The 25,447-nt window shown below is 40.1% G+C and overlaps 1 protein-coding gene across 7 annotated transcripts; it reads right to left on the bottom strand.

Moving 5' to 3' along the window:
* Window positions 1-1,977: 1,977 nt before the first annotated feature.
* LOC129479363 (zinc finger protein 658) lies at window positions 1,978-22,946 on the bottom strand. Of its 7 annotated transcripts, XM_063637025.1 has the most exons (6): window positions 22,835-22,931; window positions 20,083-20,297; window positions 15,278-15,386; window positions 14,907-15,002; window positions 7,025-14,099; window positions 1,978-5,826 (listed from the first exon to the last, which is right to left on the bottom strand). In XM_063637025.1, exon 6 carries the CDS (start codon window positions 5,633-5,635, stop codon window positions 2,885-2,887), a length of 2,751 nt encoding a protein of 916 aa, XP_063493095.1. In that variant the 5' UTR covers window positions 5,636-5,826; window positions 7,025-14,099; window positions 14,907-15,002; window positions 15,278-15,386; window positions 20,083-20,297; window positions 22,835-22,931; the 3' UTR covers window positions 1,978-2,884. The 7 variants fall into 7 exon arrangements, with proteins under 7 accessions (XP_063493095.1, XP_055128339.1, XP_055128338.1 ...); XM_055272364.2 differs by lacking the exon at window positions 7,025-14,099 and having other exon boundaries at window positions 15,278-15,404; window positions 22,835-22,946; XM_055272363.2 differs by lacking the exon at window positions 7,025-14,099 and having other exon boundaries at window positions 15,278-15,404; window positions 20,083-20,141; window positions 22,835-22,946.
* Window positions 22,947-25,447: the final 2,501 nt, after the last annotated feature.

Here is a 25,447-nt window from a genome sequence, read left to right as displayed (position 1 = left end):
AATATGCCTATGTGTCCAGCAGGGTATAAGAGACACCAGCAGAGAATCCATTTTGGGGTTTCTGATGTGTTTTGTGTACACGTTGAATCCTTATGTGATAGTGAAATTGTGTCCATACAACACTTGCACAAGGAAAAATGGAGTTCGTGCATGGCCCTTACCCAGACCCCTTGCTGTGAGGCAGCCTTTGGCTGTGATGTAAATACTGACTTTAATGGTATTGCTATGTTGTACCCTTTCCCTTAATAAATGGTAGATATTTAAGCACTGTCATTTTGGGGCTTGTGAGCCTTCCTTAGCAATTGACTCTTGTTTAATTGCCACTGTTAAAGTACCACATTTTTTTGTAATGTGGCAGTTCTGTAGTTTTAGGCCTTGTGGCCATTTCTCAAGGTGTCACTTGCTTCACTGCCTAGGGAGTTACCTGTCCATAACTGACAGAGAAAACGTAGCTTCTGAGGCCTTCACTTTAGCGTATCCTTTTCTGAGCCCAAACATGATCATGAAGTAGAAAAGCACAATAGGGAAAAACTAGTGAAATCTGAAAATAAGTGTCTAGTTAATAATGTTATGTTTCTTAGTTACAAAAACATACCATAGTAATATGCTAACCTTAGGGGAAACTGGGTGAGGAATATATACAAACTATCATTGTAATTTTTCTGTAAATACATTCTCAAATAATTTTTTTAAAAGAGTACTCATCTATACTTTTCTGAAAATTAAGCATGCAGAAAGGCATGCTTTTTGACCCTCAATTCCCTTGGGCACTGTGCAGTAAGCTCAAGTAGCATCATGCTATCAGAGACTAAGAATAAAAAAGAAGGAAACATATTTCCATAACAGATGGCACCTTTCTGCGAGGGGCGGTAAGTACCTGAGGAAGCTAAGCAGTGCCAGGGCCAGTCCCACACCAACTCATCATCCCTGCCTTTTTCCTCATGAGCTGCCCGAAGTAGCCCCTCAGTGTCTGATGTGCCAGCCCTGGAGGTGCTGAGATGGTCCTCGTCCGAAGGTGGGCTCTTCTTTCATGGCTCATCTTTGCAGTGATGCTACTCAATTAACTGTTAACAACAGTGTCAAGGAAATACCTGTCTTCTAATTCTAAAGATGCCATCATTCTCCCTCACACTATCCTTGCCCACACTATAACAAGGGATGGGAATTAGAGACATTCTTCTCGGGTCAACTGATTTATTGTCCTCATGCTCAACCAATCAGATTAAACTCACAGAAAGCAAGATGCTCAGGGCTGGGAAAAACTGTTACTGGTCTAGGTTTTAAAAATGATTTTGTCTACTTTCTTTTCTGCGCTCATCAAACTGTAGGCTAAAATGATGGCACATTAACTAAATGCTTTCTTGGCTAATATTATGCCACACCCTATTGTTTTACCAAAAGTGAGTCTGCTTTCTCATACCAGGACTGTACTTCTGGAACAAAGTAGCCCTTTTCATTCCAATTCCAAAACCTGCTGTCTTAGTTTGGTAGAAATACCACCGGTTTGTGATGCAGTGTGAGGAGGCATCATGATGTTGGAGGAAGATATTCCAAACAGGATGCTGAGGCTATACGCATACAACGGAGGAGAGGAGACCACTTGCTTTATAATCATCCTGTGCAAAATGAGTAAGTGGAGTGGGATAAAATAAAAATAAAGGCAAGCAAAAAGTATGTAAGAATCACCCTGTCCTCCCTGACACCCCCTCCAAACACACAAACACACAAGGTGACTGGGGAAATCTCAGCTATCTCCAAGGTCCTAGAAGAACAGGCAAGACTAGTTTTAGGACAAGACTAATGTCCAGACATAGCAGGCAGCCCAAAATCTAACAGCACCGAGGGAAGCCAACAGAGGACACAGTCACTCAGAAAAGGAAGTGGACATGCCCAGTGCAGGTTTGGCTGTTGGCGCCCACTAGAACTCACCAGTGAGTTATAACGTTTATATACAGACTAAAAGATCTTCCACAGAGCTCAGACTATTCACATTTATTCATATTCGCCACAGAATTCAAATTATTCCATTTTTAACTTCACATTCTGCAGTGAGTTTTTCTATGGGTAAATATTTTCTTATATATGTTCTATAAAATGTTTGATATTACAAAACAAAAGCTTGGTACATCAGTTCTAGGTGAATATTTTATCTCCAATTCTAAAACTGACATATTTCCTCAGAAAAAATTACCTAAGAAAAATGTCATTTATTCAAAATATGAAATTTTATTATAATTGATGTTTAATGCAATTCACTTAATGAAGGCTTTTGTGGTTTTCCCTAAAACTTCTGTTTTAATGAAGGCTCCTGATCATCCTGGATGTTGACAAGTTTTCTTCTTCATGTGACATCTCTAATGCACAATAAACTGATTACAGTTTTTCTAAAACTGATTATACTCATAGAGTTTCATCTCACTCTAACAGAAAGTTTAAGCTAAACTATGTCCATTTAACTAATAAGCCAAATTTGTAAGAGCTTAACAGACTATAAACTTAACTCTTGCTTTAAAGCAACAAAAACAAAACCCTAGTGAAGACCTGGAAGTGAATTCTGTTCGTTTTTCAGACTCTAGCTTCCTTGACCTTGTGCTCTATGGTTTTCAACACACAGGACCCAAGTTTGCTGCAGAAATAACCTCCAATCCATCTTATGAACCAGGAAGACTTGAGGTGGTTTTTTTTTTAAGGGCCAAGAGTAAATCTAATATATATCATTAGCACCACATCCCATGGTCAGCCTCACCTGAATAAATGGCATATTGGGATTTTTCGACAAGCTATGAGCCTAATGGAAAAGGAAATGGATAAGGGAAACAAGTTCTTAGCCTACGTCACATGAGTTTCTGCACTACGTGTTAAACGTGGTAAGGTATGCATTCCCTCAGGACTTCCCAAATACATTACATGCTAGGGTTTTCTCTCTGGTATGCATTCGGGTGTGATGTACCCTAAGAGCTGCCTTACGGACAAAAGTTTTCCCACATTCATCACATTCATAGGGTTTCTCCCCTGTGTGAATTCTCTGGTGTACTCTGAGAGTTGAATTTTGGGCAAAAGCTTTCCCGCATTCATTACACTCATAGGGTTTCTCCCCTGTGTGAATTCTCTGGTGTGCACTAAGGTGTGATTTCTGGGAGAACGTTTTCCCACAATCATTACATTCATAGGATTTCTCCCCTGTGTGAATTCTTTGATGTACTCTGAGGGTTGAATTATGGGCAAATGGCTTCCCACATACATTACATTCGTAGGGTTTCTCCCCTGTATGAACTCTCTGATGTGCACTAACATATGACTTCTCAGAGAAGGTTTTCCCACATTCACTACATTCATAGGGTTTCTCCCCTGAGCGAGTTCTAAGATGTGCTCTGAGATGTGACATCTTGGAGAAAGTCTTCCCACATTCATTACATTCATAGGGTTTCTCCCCTGTGTGAATTCTGTGATGTGCCCTGAGGGCTGAATTATCAGCAAACATTTTCCCACATTCATGACACTCATAAGGTTTTTCCCCAGTATGAATTCTCTGATGTGCACAGAGGTGTGTTCTTTGGGAGAAAGTTTTCCCACATTTGTTACATTCATAAGGTTTCTCCCCTGTGTGAATTCTTTGATGCACTATGAGGGCTGCCTTATAGACAAAAGTTTTCCCACATATGTTACATTCATACGGTTTTTCCCCTGTGTGAATCCTCTCATGTCCAGTGAGGTATGACTTCTGGGAGAAAGTTTTCCCACACTTGCTACATTCATAGGGTTTCTCCCCTGTGTGAATTCTCTGATGTGTACTGAGGCGTGTCTTCTGGAAAAAAGTTTTTCCACATTCACTACATTCATAGAGTTTCTCCCCTGTGTGGATGTTCTGATGTGCTCTAAGGGCTGAATTATGGGCAAACGTTTTCTCACATTCATTACATTCATAGGGTTTCTCCCCCGTGTGAATTCTCTGATGTATTTTGAGGGCTGAATTATGGGCAAAAGTTTTCTCACAGTCACTACATTCATAGGGTTTTCTACCTGTGTGAATTCTCTGATGTGCTCTCAGAGCTGAATTGTAGGTGAAAGATCTCCCACATTCACTACATTCATAGGGTTTCTCCCCTGTGTGAATTCTTTGATGTGCCTTGAGAACAGAAATATGGGCAAAAGACCTTCCACATTCATTACATTCATAAGGTTTCTCCCCTGTGTGAATTCTATGATGTGCTCTGAGGGCTGAATTATGGGCAAAAGTTTTCTCACAGTGACTGCATTCATAGGGCTTCTCACCTGTATGAATTCTTTGATGTGCTCTCAGGGCTGAGTTATAGGTAAAAGATTTCCCACAGTCATTACATTCATAGGGTTTCTCCCCTGTGTGAACTCTCTGATGTACATTGAGGTGTGTCTTGTGAGAGAAAGTTTTCTCACATTCAACACATTCATAGGGTTTTTCACCTGTGTGAATTCTCTGATGTGCTCTGAGATGTGATGTCTTGGAGAAAGTTTTCCCACATTCAATACATTCATAGGATTTCTCCCCCACGAGAATTCTCTGATGTCCTTTGAGATGTGATGTCTTCCCATATTCACTGCCACCACAGAGTTCCATCTCTGCATCTGTTTTCTGGTGTCCTATGAGGGGTGACTTGTAAGATCTCACACAGCCATTGTTATCACAAGGTTTCTCTTTTGTGTGAATTCTCAGATGTTTGCTGAGGTTTGAATTCTGACAGAAAGCTTTCCCACATTCACTACATTCATAAAGTTTGAATCCCACATAAGTTCCAGGATGCTGAATGGGATGTGAACTTGCACAAAAGGATTTTGCACATTCCTCATATTGGTAAGGTTTCTCTCCTGAGTGGGGCCTCTGATGCTGAATGAGGTGTGCTTTCCGGTAAAAGGATTTTCTGCATTTCCCCTGCTCATCAGAAAGGTAGAATTTATCTTCTGTGTGAATTCTCTGATGTGCTGTAAAGTCTAATTTCTGGTAGAGGGCATTTGTACATTCATTATGTTCACCAAATTTATCTCCAGTTTGTGTTTTCTGATGTACTATATGGGCTGAGCTCTGGCTAAAATTTTCTTCACATTTATTGCTTTCAAAAGCACTCCATCCTGTAATAGTTCTCTGAGATTGAGTGAGGGGTGACTTCCTACTGAAATTAATCCCCCTTTCATTACACTCATAGTGTGTCATAGCCATGTGAACTTTATTGTATTCAATGGCAGTGGTTTTGTCACAGGATGTCCCATATTCATTAAGATCAGAGCATTTCCCCCTTGTGTCAGTTCTCGTGTGGTTGAATAAAGTGGTTTTATCAAAGTTTTTTCTAAATTCATCATCCTTACAGGACTTTTCTCCTGTTAGAAAACTCTCAGGTGTAATACAAATTGTCTTATCACGTAAACCTTGTCCACATCCATCACATCCAAAAGATTCCTCCAAAGTTTGAAATTTCCAATGCTGATCTTTCTTACAACTGAAAGCTTTCGCATTTTCACCATGTTCGTAAGATTTCTCTCCAGCATGAGCTTTCTCATGCTTAATATCAAGCTGCAATTTCTCACACACATTCATGTATTCAGTCTTCTTTCTTGAATATTTTGTTTCACTTATAATTAATTCAGAAGCAATTGGCAAATTCATTCTATGTGAGTCACATTTACAGAGTATTTTTTCTGAAAACTCTGGAGCTATTTCCAGATTAAATGGTTTTTCTAAAACTTTCTGTCCTTCCTTACTCAATGTTTTGTTAGCGTCATTGATGAATATTTCTTGCCACAGAGGTTTTTCTTGTTTTTCCCGGATCCCTTTGATGTGATCAACTTTAAAATATCCTAAAATGAGAAAAATTGAAAATATACTATAAATCTTACATTTCTCATGGAGAACTTATACTCATATTTTGATTTTGGTTTTGGTTTTTGAGATAGGGTATTGCTCTGTCACCCAGGATGGAGTGCAGCAGCGTGATCATAGCTCACTGCAGACTTGAACTCCTATGCTCAAGTGCTCCTCCCACTTCAGCCTCCCTACTAGTGGGACTATAGGGATATGCCACCACGTCCTGTTAATTTCTTTTATATTTAGTGGAGACAGGGACTTGCTACATTGCCCAGGCTGATCTTAAACTCCTGAGCTCAAGCGATCCTCCTGCCTTGACCTCTCAAAGTGCTGGGATTACAGGCATGAGCCACTGTGCCCAGCCCATGTTTTGTTATGTATTTTATTCTATTGTTTCTGGTCATGTTTCCAAATATTAATTCATCCACACAGACAGATTCTCTCCTCATCCATGCTGTTTATAAAACAGGATTTCCAGGGCCAGTCAAGGTGGAGTAGTAATCCCTTTCCTCCCACATCTTTCCTCTTACAATTAAAAATCCCTAGAGAAAAAACAAAACAACACAAAAAAATTAACAAATATACAAATATACAAAGACTATAAAATGGAAAGAAAGTGGACTTCCAGACTTAAGAAATGACACAGTGGGGAATTCTAAGGCTATTCTATATCCTAGACTGGGTGCTGAAGAAACCTACAATCCTGCACTGACAGGCACAGACAAAAAGAGCACAAAGAAAAGCCTGCTCCTTCCAGCCAGAGGTCTGAGAAAATGGTGTTCTAACAGAATAGTAAACACTTTTGATGTTTTCTCATGCTCAGGCCAAACCAAAATGATACACTCCTGTGGTTCCATGGAGGCTGAGCAGGGAGCTAATGTTCCCTGCCGTAGATACACAGGATCTGCATGCTCTTATATGTTTTCTTCCATGAGCCATGAAGAATGCTGAGAAAGTTCCATTCTTAGGATATGCTAGGAGATGGTCACCGCAGCCACTACCAAAATTCTGCCTAGAACCAAATTATTATCTAATTTATGGAACAAATGTCTTAATCTGCAAGGGCAAGAATATAATAAGTTGTTTTAGGGCATTGACAGGAACTGATAGCAGCTATGGGAAGGAAAGAAGAAAAAAAGAAGCACAGAAGGAAGAGCAGAGGCAGGAATACACAGTAGGCCCAATACTCACGCAGAAGAGATAAGATAAAGTAGCACTTGCGATAACCATGGCTTCAAACCTGAAGACACAATGCATTCAACAGCTGAATTCACATTCTTCTCAAATGCACATGGAACAATCATCAAAACAGACTATATTCTAGACTGTAAGACAAACCTTCACAAATATAGAAGAAATAAATTATACAGAGGATGATCTTGGACCACAGAGAAATTATACCAGAAATCAGTAAACACAAATTTATCTGGAGAAATACAAAAGAACTGTAAGTTATACATTCCTAATTAACCCATGAGTGAAAGAAGAATTCTCAAATGAGATTATTTTGAAATGAATGTAAACAAAACAACATAAGAATACAGAAATTTGTGGATGCAGCTAAGGCAGTACACAGAGATAAATTTGGGGCTTAAATTTTTTTGGCCAGGCGCGGTGGCTCACGCCTGTAATCTTTGAGATTACACTTTGAGAGGCTGAGGCGTGTGGTTCACAAGGTCAGGAGTTTGAGACCAGCCTGACCAACATGGTGAAACCCCTTCTCTACTAAAAACACAAAAGTTAGCCGAGCATGGTGGTGCACACCTGTTAATCCCAGCTACTCAGGAGGCTGGGGCAGGATAATTGCTTGAACTCGGGCGGTGGAGGTTGCAGTGAGCTGAGACTGCGCCATGGCACTCCAGCCTGGGTGACAGAGTGAGACTCTGTCTTTAAAAAAAAAAAATTGTATTTGAAAAGAAAGATCTCCAGTCAGATGCTTGTTTCCCCCTTAGGAAACTAGATAAAGACAGGACATTAAATTGAAAGAAAGTAGAATGACAAAAAAGTCAAACCAAAAGCTTAATTTTTTAAAAAGTTTTTTTAATGATAAAAACCATCAGAGAGAAAAAAAGAGAAGACACAAATTATCAATACCAAAAATTCAAGAGAGGACTAACTACTAACAGACATTCATGAGATAATAAAACAACACTAACAATAACTCTGTCTTAGTTCGGGCTACTACAACAAATTACCATAGACTAAATGGCTTAAAGAATAAACATTTGTTTTTCCCAGTGCAGGAGACTGGAAGTCTGAGATTAGGGTGCCAACATGACTGTGTTCTTGTGAAGACCTCTTCTGGGTTACAGACTACTCACTTCTTGTTATATCCTTACATGGTGAAAAGTGAAGTAGCTAGCTCTGATGTCGTTTTGTAAGAGCATCCTAATCTTTCTTTTTTTTAACTATAAAAGCAAACTAACTTTATTTGGACAATCTAAGTGGAAAGAAGGGGCAGGTGAATGTGTATTGTAATCACAGAGAATATATTCTATGTCAAATGTTAAAACATAATGGCAGAATAATCTAAAAGACATTTTTTTCTAAAGGTGCTGTTAGTAAAAAGGATATCTATGACAACATAACATATTAACTTACTTCATTATGATGGAGGATATGTTAACTGAATGTCTAATTTACTCAAATTTTAACTATGTTTGCATATGCAAATAAGGTTTAAGAATGTAATGAAATCTATCTCTATGTGTGTGTGTGTGTGTCTGTGTCTGTGTGTGTGTGTGTGTGTGTGCAGTTCCAAATAACAACTTCTGGACCAAATGGTTTTAATAGTGAATTTTACCAAACATCCAAGGAAGAAATAATACCAATCCTACACAATGTCTTCTAGAAAATAAAAAAGATGGAATATTTCCCAAATCATTTTATAAGGCCTGCCTCATCCTCATAGCAAGATTAGGCAAATACTATTCAAGAAAAGAAACTTTCAGACCAATATCTCCCATAACATAAATGCAAAAATGTCCCAAAAAGTACACCAAAATATATAAACATAGATAATATATCAGTGAAATTTACCTCAAAAATGCCAAACAGTCACTACACTGCAATACTATGAAAACTACAGTTTTTATGCTGCATTTTAGGTCAATGTAATCTCCTATCAGTAGTCTGAAGAACTAAAATCACACAATACATCAATGCCAAAAATTTTAACAAAATTCAAAATCCATTCATTAATTTAATAAAAGTAATCTATAAACAGCCTATAACTAACATTATACTCAAGAGAGACTGAATGTGTTCCCTCTAAGATCAGGAAAAAGACAAAGATGCCCACTACCAGTACCTTCACACAAGATTGCACTGGAAGGACCAGCCAGTGCAAAAAGGCAAGAATAAAAAGACAAAGATACAAAGTAAATTTACACAGAAAATAATTTAAAATCAAAAAAGTTCCTTGAACTAATAAGTGTTTTTAGCAAGGGCAGAATCTAAGGCCAATATACAAATCTATGCCTATAAACACACAATGAAGAATTGGAATTTTAAATCACAGAAACAATATTTATCACAGTACCAAAACGAAATTAAAAACAAAAATTAAAAAAGCCTTGTTATCTATGTTTTAAAAACTAAAATACATTGATGAAAGAAATCAAAGAAATAGTGAATAAATCAGTAGGGATATTTTGTGTATGGATTGGAAGACTGTATATTGTTAAGATGTCAATTCTCCTAAGCGCTACAGATTCAATGCCACTCCAGTTTAAATGCCAACATGTTTCCTTTGTAAAGATTATGAGCCTCATTTAAAAATTTATACAGAAGATGAAAACTGGAGAAGTACTTGACTTCAAAACTTAATAAGCTAGAGTAATCAAGTTAATGTGGTATCGGCATAAGGAAAGACATGTAGATGAATGAAAAGGAATAGAAACTACAAAAATAGACCCACGAATGTACAGCCATCTGTTTTCTAAGAAAGGTGGCAATGCTATTCAGTGGAGAAGTAACAGTATTTTCAAAAAGTGATGCTGGAATAACTGGACTCCCTGTTCCAAAAACATTAAGCTTGACACATAACTCAAACTTTCTATAGAATTTAACACAAAATGGATTATCAACTAAGTGTAAAAACTGAAGCTGTAAAACTTCTAGAAGAAAATAGGATTCCTAAATCTGTTACTTTGAGTTTCAAAGTTTCTAGATAGAACAACAAAAGCAGGTTCTGTAAAAGAAAATTAGTAAGTTGGACTTTATCAAAATTAATATTCAGTTTTAGTGAGCCTCCTCTGAAGTTACACTAGTGGGAGTGAGGTGCAGCCTGCTACGTGGGGATGGAAGTCCAGCTCCCCACTGATCTGATGCCCTGGGGGTGGAAGAGGAGGCTTCTACTTTTTTTTTTTTCCTTCTTTTTGAGACAGTCTCTCTCGTCACCCAGGCTGGAATGGAGTGGCACAATCTCGGCTCACTGCAACCTCTGCCTCCCGGGTTCAAGCGATTCTCCTGCCTCAGCCTCCTGAGTAGCTGGGATTACAGGCACCCGCCACCACGCCTGGCTAATTTTTGTACTTTTAGTAGAGACGGGGTTTTGCAACGTTGGTCAGGCTGGTCTCGAATTCCTGAACTCAGGTGATCCGCCCACCTCGGCCTCCCAAAATGCTGGGATTACAGGTGTGCGCCATCGTGCCCAGCTGAGGCTTCTACATTAACCCTGGGCATGGGTGAAAGATCAGGAGCCCCACAAGGACTCTGATGACACTAACCACCTTGTATTTTGTCAGGTGCCAAGACCCCTAGTGCATCTTCATTCTTCTTTCCATCCTTCAGTAGTGTGATCTTGGCTCACCATAACCTCCACCTCCCAGGTTCAAGCAATTTTCGTGCCTCAGCCTCCCAAGCAGTGGGGATTACAGGCACAAGTCACCATGATTGGCTAATATTTTTGTATTTTTAGTGGAGGCAGGGTTTGCCATGTTGGCTAGGCTGGTCTCAAACTCCTGGCCTCAAGTGATCTGCCTGTCTCGGCCTCCCAAAGTTCTGAGATGACAAGTGTGAACCACTGTGCCTGGCTAGATATTGCATTTTTTTACAAACTGAAGGTTTGTGGCAACCCTGAGTTGGGCAAGTCTGTTGGCGCCATTTTTCCAATAGCAAGTGCTCATTTTGTGTATGACTCAGCAGTTTTTAGCAAACAAATATTTTAATTAAGGCATGCATACTTGTTTTTTAGACATGTTATTGCACATCTAAAAGACTGTAGTGTAAACATAACTTTTGTAAGCCCTAGGAAACAAACATTGGGTGTAACTTGCTTTATTGTGAAATTTGCTTCATTGTAGTGGTCTGGAACAGAAACTGCAGTATCTCTGAGGCATGCCTTTATATGCAGATATTTAGCTGCACATAGTGGGTAGAGTAGAAAGGAATACATTTACTCCATCCTTCCCCTGGGTAATGCATTCTGTATTTTATTAAATCCTTCCCTAAGAACAGTCATTAACCTATTCTATATGATCTTCTAGAATATTTCTACTTTTGCTTTGATAATTAGGTCTTAAGCCAACTGAATTTGACTTTTTGTTTTGTTTTGATCTACATGGATACCTCAAGATCCTTTCCTCATTGTTCTCCAGTGTCATCTATCTAAGATGTCTATCAAGTATAAGTTTTTTCTTTTTTCTTTTTTTTAGACGGGGTCTTGCTCTGTCGCCCAGGCTGGAGTGCAGTGGTGCAATCTCGGCTCACTGCAAGCTCTGCCTCCCGGGTTCACGTCATTCTCCTGCCTCAGCCTCCCAAGTAGCTGGGACTACAGGCACCTACCACCACGCCTGGCTGATTTTTTTGTATTTTCAGTAGAGATGGGTCTCCATCTCCTGACCTTGTGATCCACCTGCCTTGGCCTCCCAAAGTGATAGGATTACAGGCATGAACCACCACTCCTGGCTTCATGTTTTTTTCTTGAACTTTCTACTCTGTTTCACTAATTTACTAAATCATCCCACCCCCCAGCTCCATGCTACTTAGCTACACAGCACTTTACGTAAAGCCTCAATATCTGGTAGAGCAGCAAATCCTCCTGTATCACTTGTTTTTATGAATGAGATTGTGTTTGGTATAGCGTTACCTCTTTACAAATGTATCTTGACTTGAAATTATTATATAGGTGTTTCCTCTCTTTTATCTTTGATAGGGTTAGCTGAAGTTTAATTCATTTTATTTTTCTTGTAAGAAACATTCCATTTGTTTTCCATTTTATTAATTTCTAATTTTACTTTTAAATTCTTCTGTTTGTACTATTGTATTTTTGATGCTGTTCTTGCTTAATTTATTAATGAGACTACGAAATTCCTTCTGTCCACTACTTTAGCTATATCTGATGGTTTCTAAATTGCAGTTACAATTATTTCATTACGGAAATCAAATCCAAAATTGCATTATACTATTTTGTATATTGTTTAAAAGGGATACTTTAGAATTTTTTCAAGTGGATTTTTTTCATTTTGTTATTAATTTCTAGATTTACCAAACTAGTTTCAGAGAATACTGTTTGTGTTTATTCTAATTTGTTGGATTTATTGAGGTTTTCTCTTTAGACTAATAGTATACTCTATTTTATCATTATTCCATTAAAACATGAAAGTTTTGTTTTTTGCATTAGCATACATATACACAAATGTATGGTTCACTTTAATACAAATGTAATTTATACCCTCTCTCGGCATATTTATTTAATGTCCATTGTACCTACTGTTTAATCAGATGAGACATATTATGATGTCATAATTCTAGTGAGTTTTAAGTTCTTAGAACTCCATTATTTTATGTTTTGGAAACATTGATATTATATTATTTGGTGCAGTCATTCAAATCCTTAAAGGTTTTCATTTCCCTGTGCTCTTGAATGAGAGCTTTTCCTACTTTAATGAATTTCTTGCCTGAATTCAAATCTGCATGATATAGAACACGAAACCTACATTATTTTATCTTTATTGACTCAACTACTTTACTGATCTTTTTTTTTTTTTTTTTTTTTGAGATGGAGTCTCGCTCTTTCGCCCAGGCTGGAGTGCAGTGGCGCTATCTCAGCTCACTGCAAGATCTGCCTCCCGGGTTCACGCCATTCTCCTGCCTCAGCCTCCCGAGTAGCTGCGACTACAGGTGCCTGCCACCGCACCCAGCTAATTGTTTGTATTTTTAGTAGAGACGGGGTTTCACCGTGTTAGCCAGGATGGTCTCGATCTCCTGACCTCGTGATCCGTCCGCCTTGGCCTCCCAAAGTGCTGGGATTACAGGCGTGAGCCACCATGCCCTGCCCAACTTTACTGATCTTTTATAATGATCTATGTTACTTATTTAGGGATATCCTTTTTAGACAATCAATATGATCCAGTAATTTACATTTAGTGACTCAGCAACATCCTTGATCTAAATTATGTCAATCTTTATGTGATGCTATTTGTTGGTATGGCTTCAAACAAAAACCTTAATTGTGCTTCACTTCTAATAAGATGGTTTTACTTTTTTATTCTAAAAATGACATTGAAAACTATAACTTTTTAAGATTTCTGGAATCATTTATTCGTACAAAGGCTAATAGGCGTATAAAAAGATGTCTGATATCATTAGTGACCAGGGAAATTGTTAAGGACTTATTTGTGTCCTTCCCAAATTCTTATCTTGAAGCCCTAACCCCCAGTGTAACTGTATTTGCAGACAAGGCCTTCAAGGAGGCAAAAAGGGTAAAAATGAGGTCACAGGGAAGGACCCTAATCCAGTAGTACCGATATCTTTATAAGAAGAGGAAAAGACACCAGAGTATTCTCTCTCTCCCACTGCATGTGCACAGAGGAAAGGCCACATGAACACACAGCAAGAAAGTGGCTGTCTTCAAGCCAGGAAGAGACGCTTCACCAGAAACCGACTTATTAGTACTTTCATCTTGGACTCCCAGCCTCCAGAATCATGAGAATTTCTGTTGTTTAAGCTACCCAGCCTATGGTATTTTATTATGATAGCCCTAGCTGACTAATACAGGAATGTACATCAAAACCACAGTGAGATATCACTTCACATCCACTGGGGTGGCTAGAATAAAAAAGTCAAATAATAACAAGTATTGGTGAGGATGTGGAGAAATCAAAACCCCCATATGCTGTTGTTAGGAATGGAAAAATGCTGCATTTAGACAAACAGTCTGGTGGTTCCTCAGACAGATAAAGACACAGATACCATATGACCCAGCAGTTTCACTCCTAGGAATATACACAAGATAAATAAAAACAATTGTCCATGCAGAAACCTGTAAATAAATGTTTATATTAGCATTATTTGTAGGTGGAATCCCAAATATCTACTGACTGATAAATGGACAAACAGGTGGTATATCCATACAATGGGACACTATTTGGCCATAAAAAGAATGAAACATGTATTTTATATCAGTCGTAAACATTATGCTAGGCAAAATAAACCAATCACAAAAGACCACATATTATATATGATTCAATTTATATAAAATGTCCAAAATAGGCATATCTATAGAGACAGAAGTAGACTGTGGTTATCTAGGGCTGCAGAGGGCAGGGAGGATGGGAGAGTGATAACTAAAGGGTACAGTTTCTTTGAGGTGATGAAAATTAACTGTGGTGATGTCTGCATATACAGTCATCCCCTGGTATCCATGGAGAATTGGTTCCAGGATTCTCTTAAATACCAAAATCCACAAATGCCCAAGTCCTTGATACAAAATGGCATAGTATTTGCATATAACCTATGCACATCCTTTTGTACACTTTAAATCATCACCATATTAATTATGCTACCTAATACAATGTAAATGCCATGTACATAGTTGTTACATTGTATCGTTCAGGGAATAGTTACAGGAAAAAAATGTCTATACATGTTGAATGAAAGTGCAATATTTCTTCCCTGAATAGTTTTGATCTGTGGTTGCTTGAAGTCACTGACCTGTACACTTTAAAGGAGTGAATTGTAGGCATGTGAATTATATCTCAATAAAGCTGTTTCAAAAAAATTTTCAAAGGTGCTCTCCCTCTAAAGTCTACATACCCCCAGGGGGCTCCTTCTGTTAACGCCCACTCACCTGGGTACCTCTGGTTCAGGAATTCATCATCTAAGGACCATGGCTCCGCTCCTTGCTCCAACTTGGAGATCACCTTGGGTTTCGTAATGCAATATCCTATAAACAAAATAATTGAGGGTATACATGGATCAGATTCACAGGCTTTTGGGTTTCCAAAGGTAAAAAAAGATATGGCATATTAACTGAGGATGCTCATTTGAAATTTTTAATGGGAAAGTAATGATATGCTGCTTTTGTTTCTGTAAAGGTTTCAACTACTTCAGACCTTTTAATCCAAAGCCCTTTAATCTCTATAAAGGGTCCATGTGTTTTGATACTTTCTAAAAAGGGACATATATTCTCGAGAGAGCCCCATGGTAAGCTGTGCTCACCCACTGAGACGAGGTGGCTGTAGTTCTCCAGCATCACATCTCTGTACAGGGTCCTCTCGACAGGGCCCAGGTGCTGCCACTCCTCCTGGGTGAATTCCACAGTCACGTCCTGGAATGACACTGATGCCTGTAACATTTATCACAACAAATTTAACAACGGTTTGTTCAAGGGCTCAGAATTGGGTGACACAGAAAATATCTTTGAGAGCTACTACTAAAATGAATGGTTATAAAGGCCTATTTTAGACCCAAAATTGTCTTAACATATGTAACTCAATTAAAACATTTTTTAACTTGCCATAATTTCTCTATATATTTATGAATTCTAGGTTTTTGTAAGACAAAAAAATTCAGTGTAAAACAACTTCCTTCCAACCACCTCCTTCCTCCTTCCACATCTCCGCAAATTATCTGGGGTAGTCTCTAGGACATTCACACCCTCCCTGGACATCATCACTGTAAATTCTGGCGGCTAAGGAAGAGATATATGTGAAGTCTGGAGATACCCTCACCAAACTTATGCATAAATAAATGTATAGAAATATATAAGGGTAGAGCAGGTGAAGAGCAGAGAACAGCTACAATAGTTGTAACCAAAGAGACTGGCATAAAAGAACACTTCCTACACTGAGGTCACAGCAATAGATGTAAGAATAGGGATAAAATCACGGAAGAGAAGCAACACCCATTTAATACAATACTTTCCTGTGCAGCTACTCATCTAGCTGTATGAGAAGCTCCTTTTAAAAAAATTTTGTTTTTAATTGACAGAAAGACAAATATTTCAAATTATATCTCACTTATATGTGGAATCTAAAAAGTTCAAACTCACAGATGTAGAGAGTAGAATGGTGGTTACCAGAGGCTGGGGGTGAGGGGTGAGGAATGGTGAAACACTGGTCCAAGGGTACAGAGTTTCAGTTACATAAGAGGAATAGTTTTTGAGCTATTGCACAGGATGATGACTAGAGTGAAAAATAATGTAACGTACATTTCAAAATAAGCAGCTGCTTGGTGGTGCCAAAACTGGTATTTGGGAAAGAAGAAAACATGTGTTAGAAGATTCAGTGAGAGTTCTGTTCATGTTGATACGTAGCTAGAACTGTTCCTTCAACCAGGATACACATGAATTTAGAGCACAGAAGGTAAGATGGAGATGAAGATAAGCATTTAGGAGTCACTAGTAATTTAGGTGGTGAGTAAAGTTAGCAGAGACAGACAGCTCCTTGAGCACATAGGGATTGAAGAAAGAAAAGAACCAAAAACAACACCTGAGGAACCACAAAGCAGAAAAAGTATAGGCCACAGAGCCAGAGATGTTTTCCAAAAAATAACAATAGAATCAGGAGGGGGCAGGGTCTTAGAAATTGAGAAAAGAGAAAGTTTCCACAAGAAGACTTCAAATTCAAATTAGCAAGTGATGGCAGTGAAGATACTGAAGATCCAAGAAAATTCCTTCTTCCATAAAAGCAATGAGAAACCGGCAAAAACTGCAGAATCAACTTTTTCAGAACTCTAGAAGCTACTAAAGGCTCACAGCAATCTGCGGAACATTGATATGAGAAAAACAGCTGCATCACAGTAAGAACAATGATCTTGTGTCATTTCAACCTGCCCTATTTCCATCCCTCTCACTCCCACTCGGCATTAGCTTTGAGAAACATCTGAAACAACAGGAGAATCCAGCAGCCTGGTATCCACTGGATGAGGCAGACTGGGTCACAGGTTGGCCAAAGGCTCATTCCCAGAAAACCCTCATTATCTGACCTAGTCTGTGGTTCCCTGGAAGAGCTGACTTGCAAGGCTGATTGTTTGAATTAAGTCAGAGTTCCCCAGTGTGAAAAGCCTTATTCTTGAAGGCATTTGCCAAAAACATTCAAAGGCAATTGTTTAACTTAGCAGCTACCTGAGGCGGTGTACAACACCTGACATAAGTAACAGCCTAATTGAAAAGCTTTTTAGAAAGGAAAAACTGGAGAATGGGATGTTCATAAAGCTTTTGAAAAGCTCCTATAGATTCTAGAGACTCTAGGTCACCTACATGCATAGAGCTGAGCATATGCCCAGGGCTGTGATTATGCTCTGGAAGATGTGAGAAGGTCCTAAGCTATCACCCTGGGTGACCCTAGGGTTTGGGGTGAACTGGAAGTGAAGGAAGTGAAGGTTAACATGGGGTTATAAATTGCCTGGATGTCTGTTGAAGGAATGCCCCAGCACTCATGAGGCTCTTTGGCAAAGACTGAGAGCCTTACTTAAGGTTTCAGGCGTTTAAGAAAATTTCTGCAGACTTCTGCGGCCACACGTGACAATACACACAGGCTCTACTGAATCAATTAAAAAGTCACTAGACAAATTTCAACAACAACCCCTGCAAATTGAGAAAGTTTTCTAGAGTTGCCACCTTATTTTATTTAAAATGTATAGTTTTCAACCAAAAAAATGCAAAACAAGAAAAGAAACAACCAAGTAAGACCCATATGCAGGAAAAAAGTACAATCAACAGAAACTGTTCATGAGGAAGCAGGCATTGGACGTAAACAGACGATGACTTTAAATCAACGATGTTACATATGGTCAAAGACTTAAAGGAAATGATATGTAAGGACCAAAGGAAAGTATTAGAATAGTATCTCACCAGATAAAGGATATAAATAGACAGAAACTATAAAAAGGGACCAAATAGAAACTCTAAAGTTGAAAAGTACAAAACTAAAACAAACATTTTACCAAAGACACCTGTTCACAGCAGGTCTGAATGGGTAGAAGAATGAAGCGACTGGACAACATGCCCACTGAGATCATGCAGTGAGAAACAGAAGGAAAATCACAAGAAACGAACTGTTGGACAGCACCAAGCTTATCAACACACGCCAAATAGACTAACAGAATAGAGACAGAAAGGGTCTAAAACAATATCAGAAGTAGCAATGGCCAAAAAACCCCACAAATCTGAAATAAATGATACATCTACATGCCCAAAATGCTTCACAAACTTTAAGTAGGATAAACTTGGAGAAAGAAATCCACACTGGCTGGGCACAGTGGCTCACGCCTGTAATCCCAGCACTTTAGGAGGCAGGCAGATCACTTGAGGCCGAGATTTCGAGACCAGCCTGGCCAACATGGTAAAACCCCATCTCTACTAAAAATACAAAAATTAGCCAGACATGGTGGTGAATGTCTGTAATCCCAGCTACTTAGAAGGCTGAGGCACAAGGATTGCTTGAACCTGGAAGGTGGAGGTTACAGTGAGCCGATATCATGCCACTGCACTCCAGCCTGGGTGACAGAGCGAGAGACTGTCTCAAAAAAAAAAAAGAAAAGAAAAAGAGAAAAGAAAAAAGAAAAGAGAAATCCACACCTGGACATGAGAATCAGAGTGTTAAAAAGACAAAGAGACAATTGGAAAGCTGCAACAGAGAAACAAGTCATCATATTAAAGGCTGATTTCTAATGAGAAACTATGGAGGACAGAGGGCAATGGGATGACATATTCAAAGTGCTGAAACAAAGACTGTCAACCAATAACCTCTATATCCAGGAAAAATAGAGAAACTGTAATTTTCCCAGGTAACAAGAGAGAATTCATCACAGGCAAGAGTGCCTATAAGAAATAGCAGAGGGAGCGGTTCAGCAAAACTATGGAGACGGCAGTAGGTTAGTGGTTGTTTGGGGCTCAGAGGGAATCAAGTGGTAATTACGGTGTACACAGCTTCTTTCTAAGGCAATAAAAATGTTCTAAAATTGACTGCGATGATATTAGCATATTATCTGAGAGTATACTAAAAAAATCACTGAATTCTACACTTTAAATGAGTACATGGTAAGATACACGAATTGAATCTCAAAAAAGCGGTTTTAAAAAAAGAAAAAAACAAGGGAAGACAAAATCATCTGGAGACAACAGAGAAGACTAAAGAGCCAAGGACAGAAATTGAGGCTGAGCCGAGTGAAAGGACAAGGAAGGTGGCTCCATGAAGACATTAGCGGGGGAAGGACCGGTGAGGGGCAAGTATCACTAACGGAAATGTTCCAGGACAGAGTGAGACATTGAGGCAAGTGCTGCGGAAAAGCCAAGCAAGTTAAGGAAGAGACCACATCCACTGGATTTGATGATACTCTGGGTAGGGACACTGGAGGTCCCAGGCAAGTGGCAAGAAAAAATCAAGGCATCCCATGAAGAGTTGACGTTAAATGCTAAGTGTGGAAATACCTGAAAGAGAACAGAATTTTGGACCATCTGCTGAGCAACCTGAGTATCATGGGTCCTCAAAATATTTATGGAGAGTGATTTTAAAGACATTCAGTTGATTCATCAGAAAAATGTTAAATTCAACCCTCGCATTGGAGTACTTGAAAAATAGTACTGAATGTGTTCAATTTAGCATTACAATTTCTAATTCTATTGAAGAAGTAATATTCTGTTATTTGGCAATTTATTAACTAAGTCATCTACTTGAAGAACAATAAACACATTTTGTTATCTTTATGTTTATATTCCATGATAAATCAGTTTGCTTTATCTTGCTCATCAATGTAAACCTTTAAGTATTATCTGTCTGACACTCCACCATGGCTGTCAATAACCTCAGAAATAAATCTGAAGCTTAATTTGGTAAATTTGTATATCGGAGGATCTGCATCTATCCACATGCCATTTTGCTCTGCTATTCATCTGCATTTCTACATCTTCTATGAATGTGTCTGATCCATTTCTATTTCTACTTTTCCATGTTAATGTACAGACACATAAACCCTTACAAAACCTATCGTAAAATAAACTGGTTTTTAAAAACCGAACTCACCTGAGACATGTTCATTTTCTGCTGCTCCTGGAAGAGTGTAGAGAACTGTGGAGGTTCAGCTGGGGAGGAGGAAAGAGCAATGGGGTCATGAGAGACCTGGTCTACCTCACAGTTCTTACAGAGATGGTCCCTGACATGAGATGGTTCGACTTGATAATGGTTTTACTGCGACACAACCCCGCTGTAATCAAGGAGCATGTAATCCATTCATGTGCCTAAAAAAAAAATAAGGCGCTCAGCTGAAGAAAAGGATTCCCAATGCAGAATGTCCCTTTGACTCCTGAAGGACCACTCAAAGATAGCCACACCTGAATATGTGCATCTCTGACAGATTATGTGTGCTTAAACTTACATTTTCACTGAGTAAAGTAATACTGTTTTTTGTTGATTTACTAATAATTATGTTGATTTATTAACAATTATGTTCCCTTTTGACTAAGAAAAAAGTAAAAATAAAACAAAGGATTAAGCAAGTTCAGGTACACAGAGATGAAGCTGTTTACCTTCATTAAAGCTAATGTCAAAGAACTACTCAGCCGGGTGTGGTGGATCACGCCTGTAATCCCAGCAATTTGGGAAGCCGAGGAGGGTGAACTGCTGGAGGCCAAGAGTTCCAGACAAGCCTGGTCAACATGGCAAAATCCTATCTCTACTAAAAATAGAAAAAAATAAAAAATAAATAAATTTAAAAATAATTTTTTTAAAAAAAGAACTACTCAGGCTGACTTATTAATCAAGTTCTTACTGTCTTTACACCCAGAATTAGCGCTTCCATGGAAAAAATAAAGATGGGATGTTTTATGCAAGGAATTTCAGGCCCAATATTTTTGGGCTTCCAATATAGGAAATTCTTCCTCTACTACCAGGAAGAGGGAACATTAGTATTACTCTAAATGCCACATGTGGTGATGAACACGGTGTGAGAGGGACTCAGGATGTGGAAGAAGTGAAGGCAGAAAGGCAAATAGGCTGCTGTTTGGGATCTGGACAGCTGATTATGTCTTCCCTGGATATCATGACCTAACCAGCCCTCCAGTAAAGTGTCTTTTTCCACTCAGTGTGACAGTCACTCATCCCTCTCAACCCCAGGGAATTGCCTTCTGCAAGTTAGTCTACAGCAAAGTCGCACGGTCTGTGATGGCTTCTGGATGTGGCGACATCACTAAATCTGATGCATATATTATATAGGGAATCAAGAACTGCCTCTGGGGAAGCAATCAGGACCTGCTCCTTTCTAGAATCTTCTGCCTCTGCTCTGACGCTCTAGAAGAGGTCTCCGTCATATGGGCTGTTCTTCTATGGCAGTAGTCCCTAGGACTCCCTCTTTACTGCCTCATAGGAGCTGCTTTGCCCCAGAGGGGCTGGGACTTAGGTCTGAGAAACAAACTCAATTGAAACCTTCACCTAATACCCTAAACCTGACTCGAGATTCACTAGAAATGTGCGATCCAGCACTGCAGCCATCAGCCACACGGAACCATTGAACATCTGAAGTTTGGCCAGTGCCACAAGTCGAATATTTAGGATGCAATGAGTTAAGTAAAATAAAGCAGTAAAACTGACTTTGCGTGCCTCTTCTCTTTACTGTAGCTACCGAAAAATTCTAGACTCTTTTTTTTTTCTTTATTGAGACAGAGTCTCACTCTGTCACCCAGGCTGGAGTACAGCAGCGCAATCTCAGCTCCCTGCAGCCTCCGCCTTGGGTTCAAGCGATTCTCATGCCTCAGCCTCCCAAGTAGTTGGGATTACACGAGTGCACCACCACGCCCGGCTAATTTTTGTATTTTTGTAGAGATGGGCTTTTGCCATGATGGCCAGGCTGGTCTCGAACTCCTGGCCTCAAGTGATCCACTGGCCTAGGCCTCCCAAAGTGCTGGGATTACAGGCGTGAGCCACCGCGCCTGGCCAAAAATTCTGATTTATATTTGTGTTTTGCCTTATCTTTCTGTTGGACAGCACAGCCCTAGAATATCAATCTGTGCCTTTGAGGAGGCAGAGGGAACAGTACAAGAGGATTCAGGAGCCTCAGCCTGAATCAGGTTCTGTAGAGACCTGACAAATCGCAGAATGTAATTACCACTCGGTGAGATTCTGTCCACATTTACTTCACAATCATCTACACAGATCTGGTGACAGGCCACTCTGCATAAGCGCTCTGAAGGCTTTAGGCAGGTACTGGCAAGTCTGGGTTTCAGGCAGACAGCATATTAGAAAGAGCAGGACAGGGAGTCACATCTCTCAGCATTTGCATCTCACCTCTCTCACCTACTAGTGTGTGCCCTGGGGTACCCATCCCCATGAACTTTCGTCCATTTTTTAAAATGGCACGTTTATACCAAGGAGGGTCGTTGTGAGGGTTAGGTGAAATACCAAACGATGAGAATAAGTGTCTCATAATTGTGAGAGCAGCTTACACTTCACGCGGTGACTATTTACAGACACTTGACAAAATGCTTTACAGGTGACAACTTATTTAATTCTCAGAATAGGAACACGAGTTACTTAGTAACCTCCTCCTGTTCGCCGTCAACCTTATCCGTGAACATTCCTCTTCCCGCGCCCGCAACCCCGCAGGGCCCGGCAGCCCCTACACCTGCGGACAGGACTCGGCCCGGGCCCGCGGACTGGGCCGGGGAGGAGAGGGGAGGGCCATCCTGGGGACTCCTGAGACTGCCTGCTACTGCCCCCGCACACAAGCCCGCCCGTCCCCAGGTTCCTGGGCCGCGCGGAGCCCTGTCACCAACGCTCTCACCCCAGGTGCGCAGCCTCGGCTCCCGCGCAGATCTAAAGACTCGGACACCGTGTCCCTTTCAGGCCGGGGAGTGCGGACGACAGGAGGTGGGGCTGGGTTTACACATGCGCAGAGCGAGCGCCGAAGCCCCATTCCCAAAGTGCTGCGCGGTGGGCGCGTTAACACTGAAAACTACAATTCCCGTGAGCCCATGCGTCCGAAGGAAGTATTATAATTTTTTCTGCTGCTTTGACCCGCTGGGAGGGACCTTCGGAGCCCAGGGTTTTCCCAAATTCACGGAGGTTGTCAGCATGACCACAAACTGCGAAGCGTGGTTTTTTTTTTTTTTTTTTTGAGACGGAGTCTCGCTGTGTCGCCCAGGCTGGAGTGCAGTGGCGCGATCTCGGCTCACTGCAAGCTCCGCCTCCCGGGTTCACGCCATTCTCCTGCCTCAGCCTCCCGAGTAGCTGGGACTACAGGCACCCGCCAACACGCCGGGCTAATTTTTTGTATTTTTAGTAGAGACAGGGTTTCACCGTGTTAGCCAGGATGGTTTCGATCTCCTGACCTCGTGATCCGCCCGCCTCGGCCTCCCAAAGTGCTGGGATTACAGGCTTGAGCCACCGCGCCCAGCCGAAGCGTGGTTCTTGATGCGATCCTGGTTGGAGAAAAAAGCACCTGAAACAGACATTAACAACTGGGGAAACATGACTATCGACAGGACATTAGGAATATTAAAGAAAATTACCGTTACTTTAAGAATAATAGCTAGACGATGTAGGACATTGTTCTTATATTTAAAAGATATGTACAGAAACATTTACAATTGTATGCTTGTAGTTTAATTGAAATACTTTCAAAATAATTTCTCAAGACAAGCAGAGAAAGCAGATATAGTAATAAGTGAAGAATTGTTAAATCTGCATAATACGTGCACATGATGCTCATTTTACTATTTTCTACTATTCTGAAGGTCTTTTTTTTTTTTTTTCATACTCAGTAAAAGACGTGTGGGGCAGTGCAGTGCAGGGGGAGTGGAGAGGGTTTACTATCCCTTCAGAAGTATGCCGCTAAAGTTGCCAAGGGAAGTAAAAGTACATAAAAATAGCTTTATGAATAAGGTTGTGAAATAGAACAAATACTAGAAAACATAAACGAGTAACATCTGTGATCAGCAGGGTTTATGGGAGTTGGAGGAGGAAGCTAGCTATTCAAAATACATATGTAACGCGTGAAAACACATGCAACCCAAAATATGAAAATGATTATTATACCAACCTTGCATTTTCATGAGGAATCCTTTTTTGAAACGTGTATACCCATTTGACTGTTTAAAGAATTAGGAATAGATAGGTACTATAACTTTTTTTAATTAATAGACTTTTCTTATTTTTATCTTATTTTATTTTATTTTTTGAGATGGATTTTCCTCTGCCGCCCAGGCTGGAGTGCAGTGGCACTATCTTGGCCCACTGCAACCTCTGTCTCCGAGCTCAAGCTACTCTCCCACTTCAGCCTCCTGAGTAGCTGAGACTATAGGTGCGGGCCACCATGCCTGACTAATTTTTTTTTTTTTGAGACGGAGTTCCGCTCTTGTTGCCCAGGATGCAGTGCAGTTCCTGGCTCACCACAACCTCCACCCGCTGGGTTCAAATGATTCTCCTGCCTCAGCCTCCCGAGTAGTTGGGATTTCAGGCATGTGCCACCACGCCCAGATAATGTTTTGCATTTTTAGTAGAGACAGGGTTTCACCATGTTGGCCAAGCTGGTCTCGAACTCCTGACCTCAGGTGATCCACGTGCCTCGGCCTCCCAAAGTGCTGGGATTACAGATGTGGGCCACTGTGCATGGCCTTTTTGTATTTTTTTTGTAGAAATGGGTTTTCACTATGTTGCCCAGGCTGGTCTCAAACTACTGGGCTCAAGCGATCTGTCCACCTCAGCCTCTCAAAGTGCTGGGATATTAATAGATGTACAGAGCAGTTTTAGGTATATAGAAATATTGAGCAGAAAGCACAGAGTTCCCATATACCTCCGCTCATCAACCCACACACGGTTTCCCCTATTATTAATATATTGCATTAGTTTAGTACATTTAAAATACATAGTTTATATTAGCTTTCATTCTGTCTGCTCTACAGTTCTGAGTTTTGCCAAATGCTTGTCTTTTAGTGCGATTTCCACCAATGCAATGATGTAATATCCACCATTACAGTATCATAAAAAATAGTTTCACTGCCTGATATGGTTTGGATTTGTGTCCCTGCCCAAATCTCATGTCAAATTAAAGGAGGGGCCTGATGGGAGGCGATTGGATCATGGAGCAGATTTCCCCCTTGCTGTTCTGGTGATAGTGGATTCTCACAAGATCTGATGGTTTAAAAGTGTGTGGCACTTCCCCCTTCGTTCTCTCTTTTGCTCTGATATGGTAAAGATGTGATTGCTTCCCCTTCACTTTCTGGCATGATTGTTAGTTTCCTGAGGCCTCCCAGTCATGCTTCCTGGTAAGCCTGCAGAACTGTGAGTCAATTAAACCTCTTTTCATCATAAATTACCCCATCTCGGGTAGCTGTTTATAGCAGTGTGAGAATGGATTAATACAGAAAATTGGAACCAGGAGTGGGGTACTGCTATG

Source organism: Symphalangus syndactylus, chromosome 3, assembly GCF_028878055.3.
Source record: "Symphalangus syndactylus isolate Jambi chromosome 3, NHGRI_mSymSyn1-v2.1_pri, whole genome shotgun sequence".
In the NCBI taxonomy this organism is placed as follows: Eukaryota; Metazoa; Chordata; class Mammalia; order Primates; family Hylobatidae; genus Symphalangus; species Symphalangus syndactylus.
The sequence above is the reverse complement of the archived record's forward strand: the minus strand, read 5'-3'. Positions and strand labels throughout refer to the sequence as shown.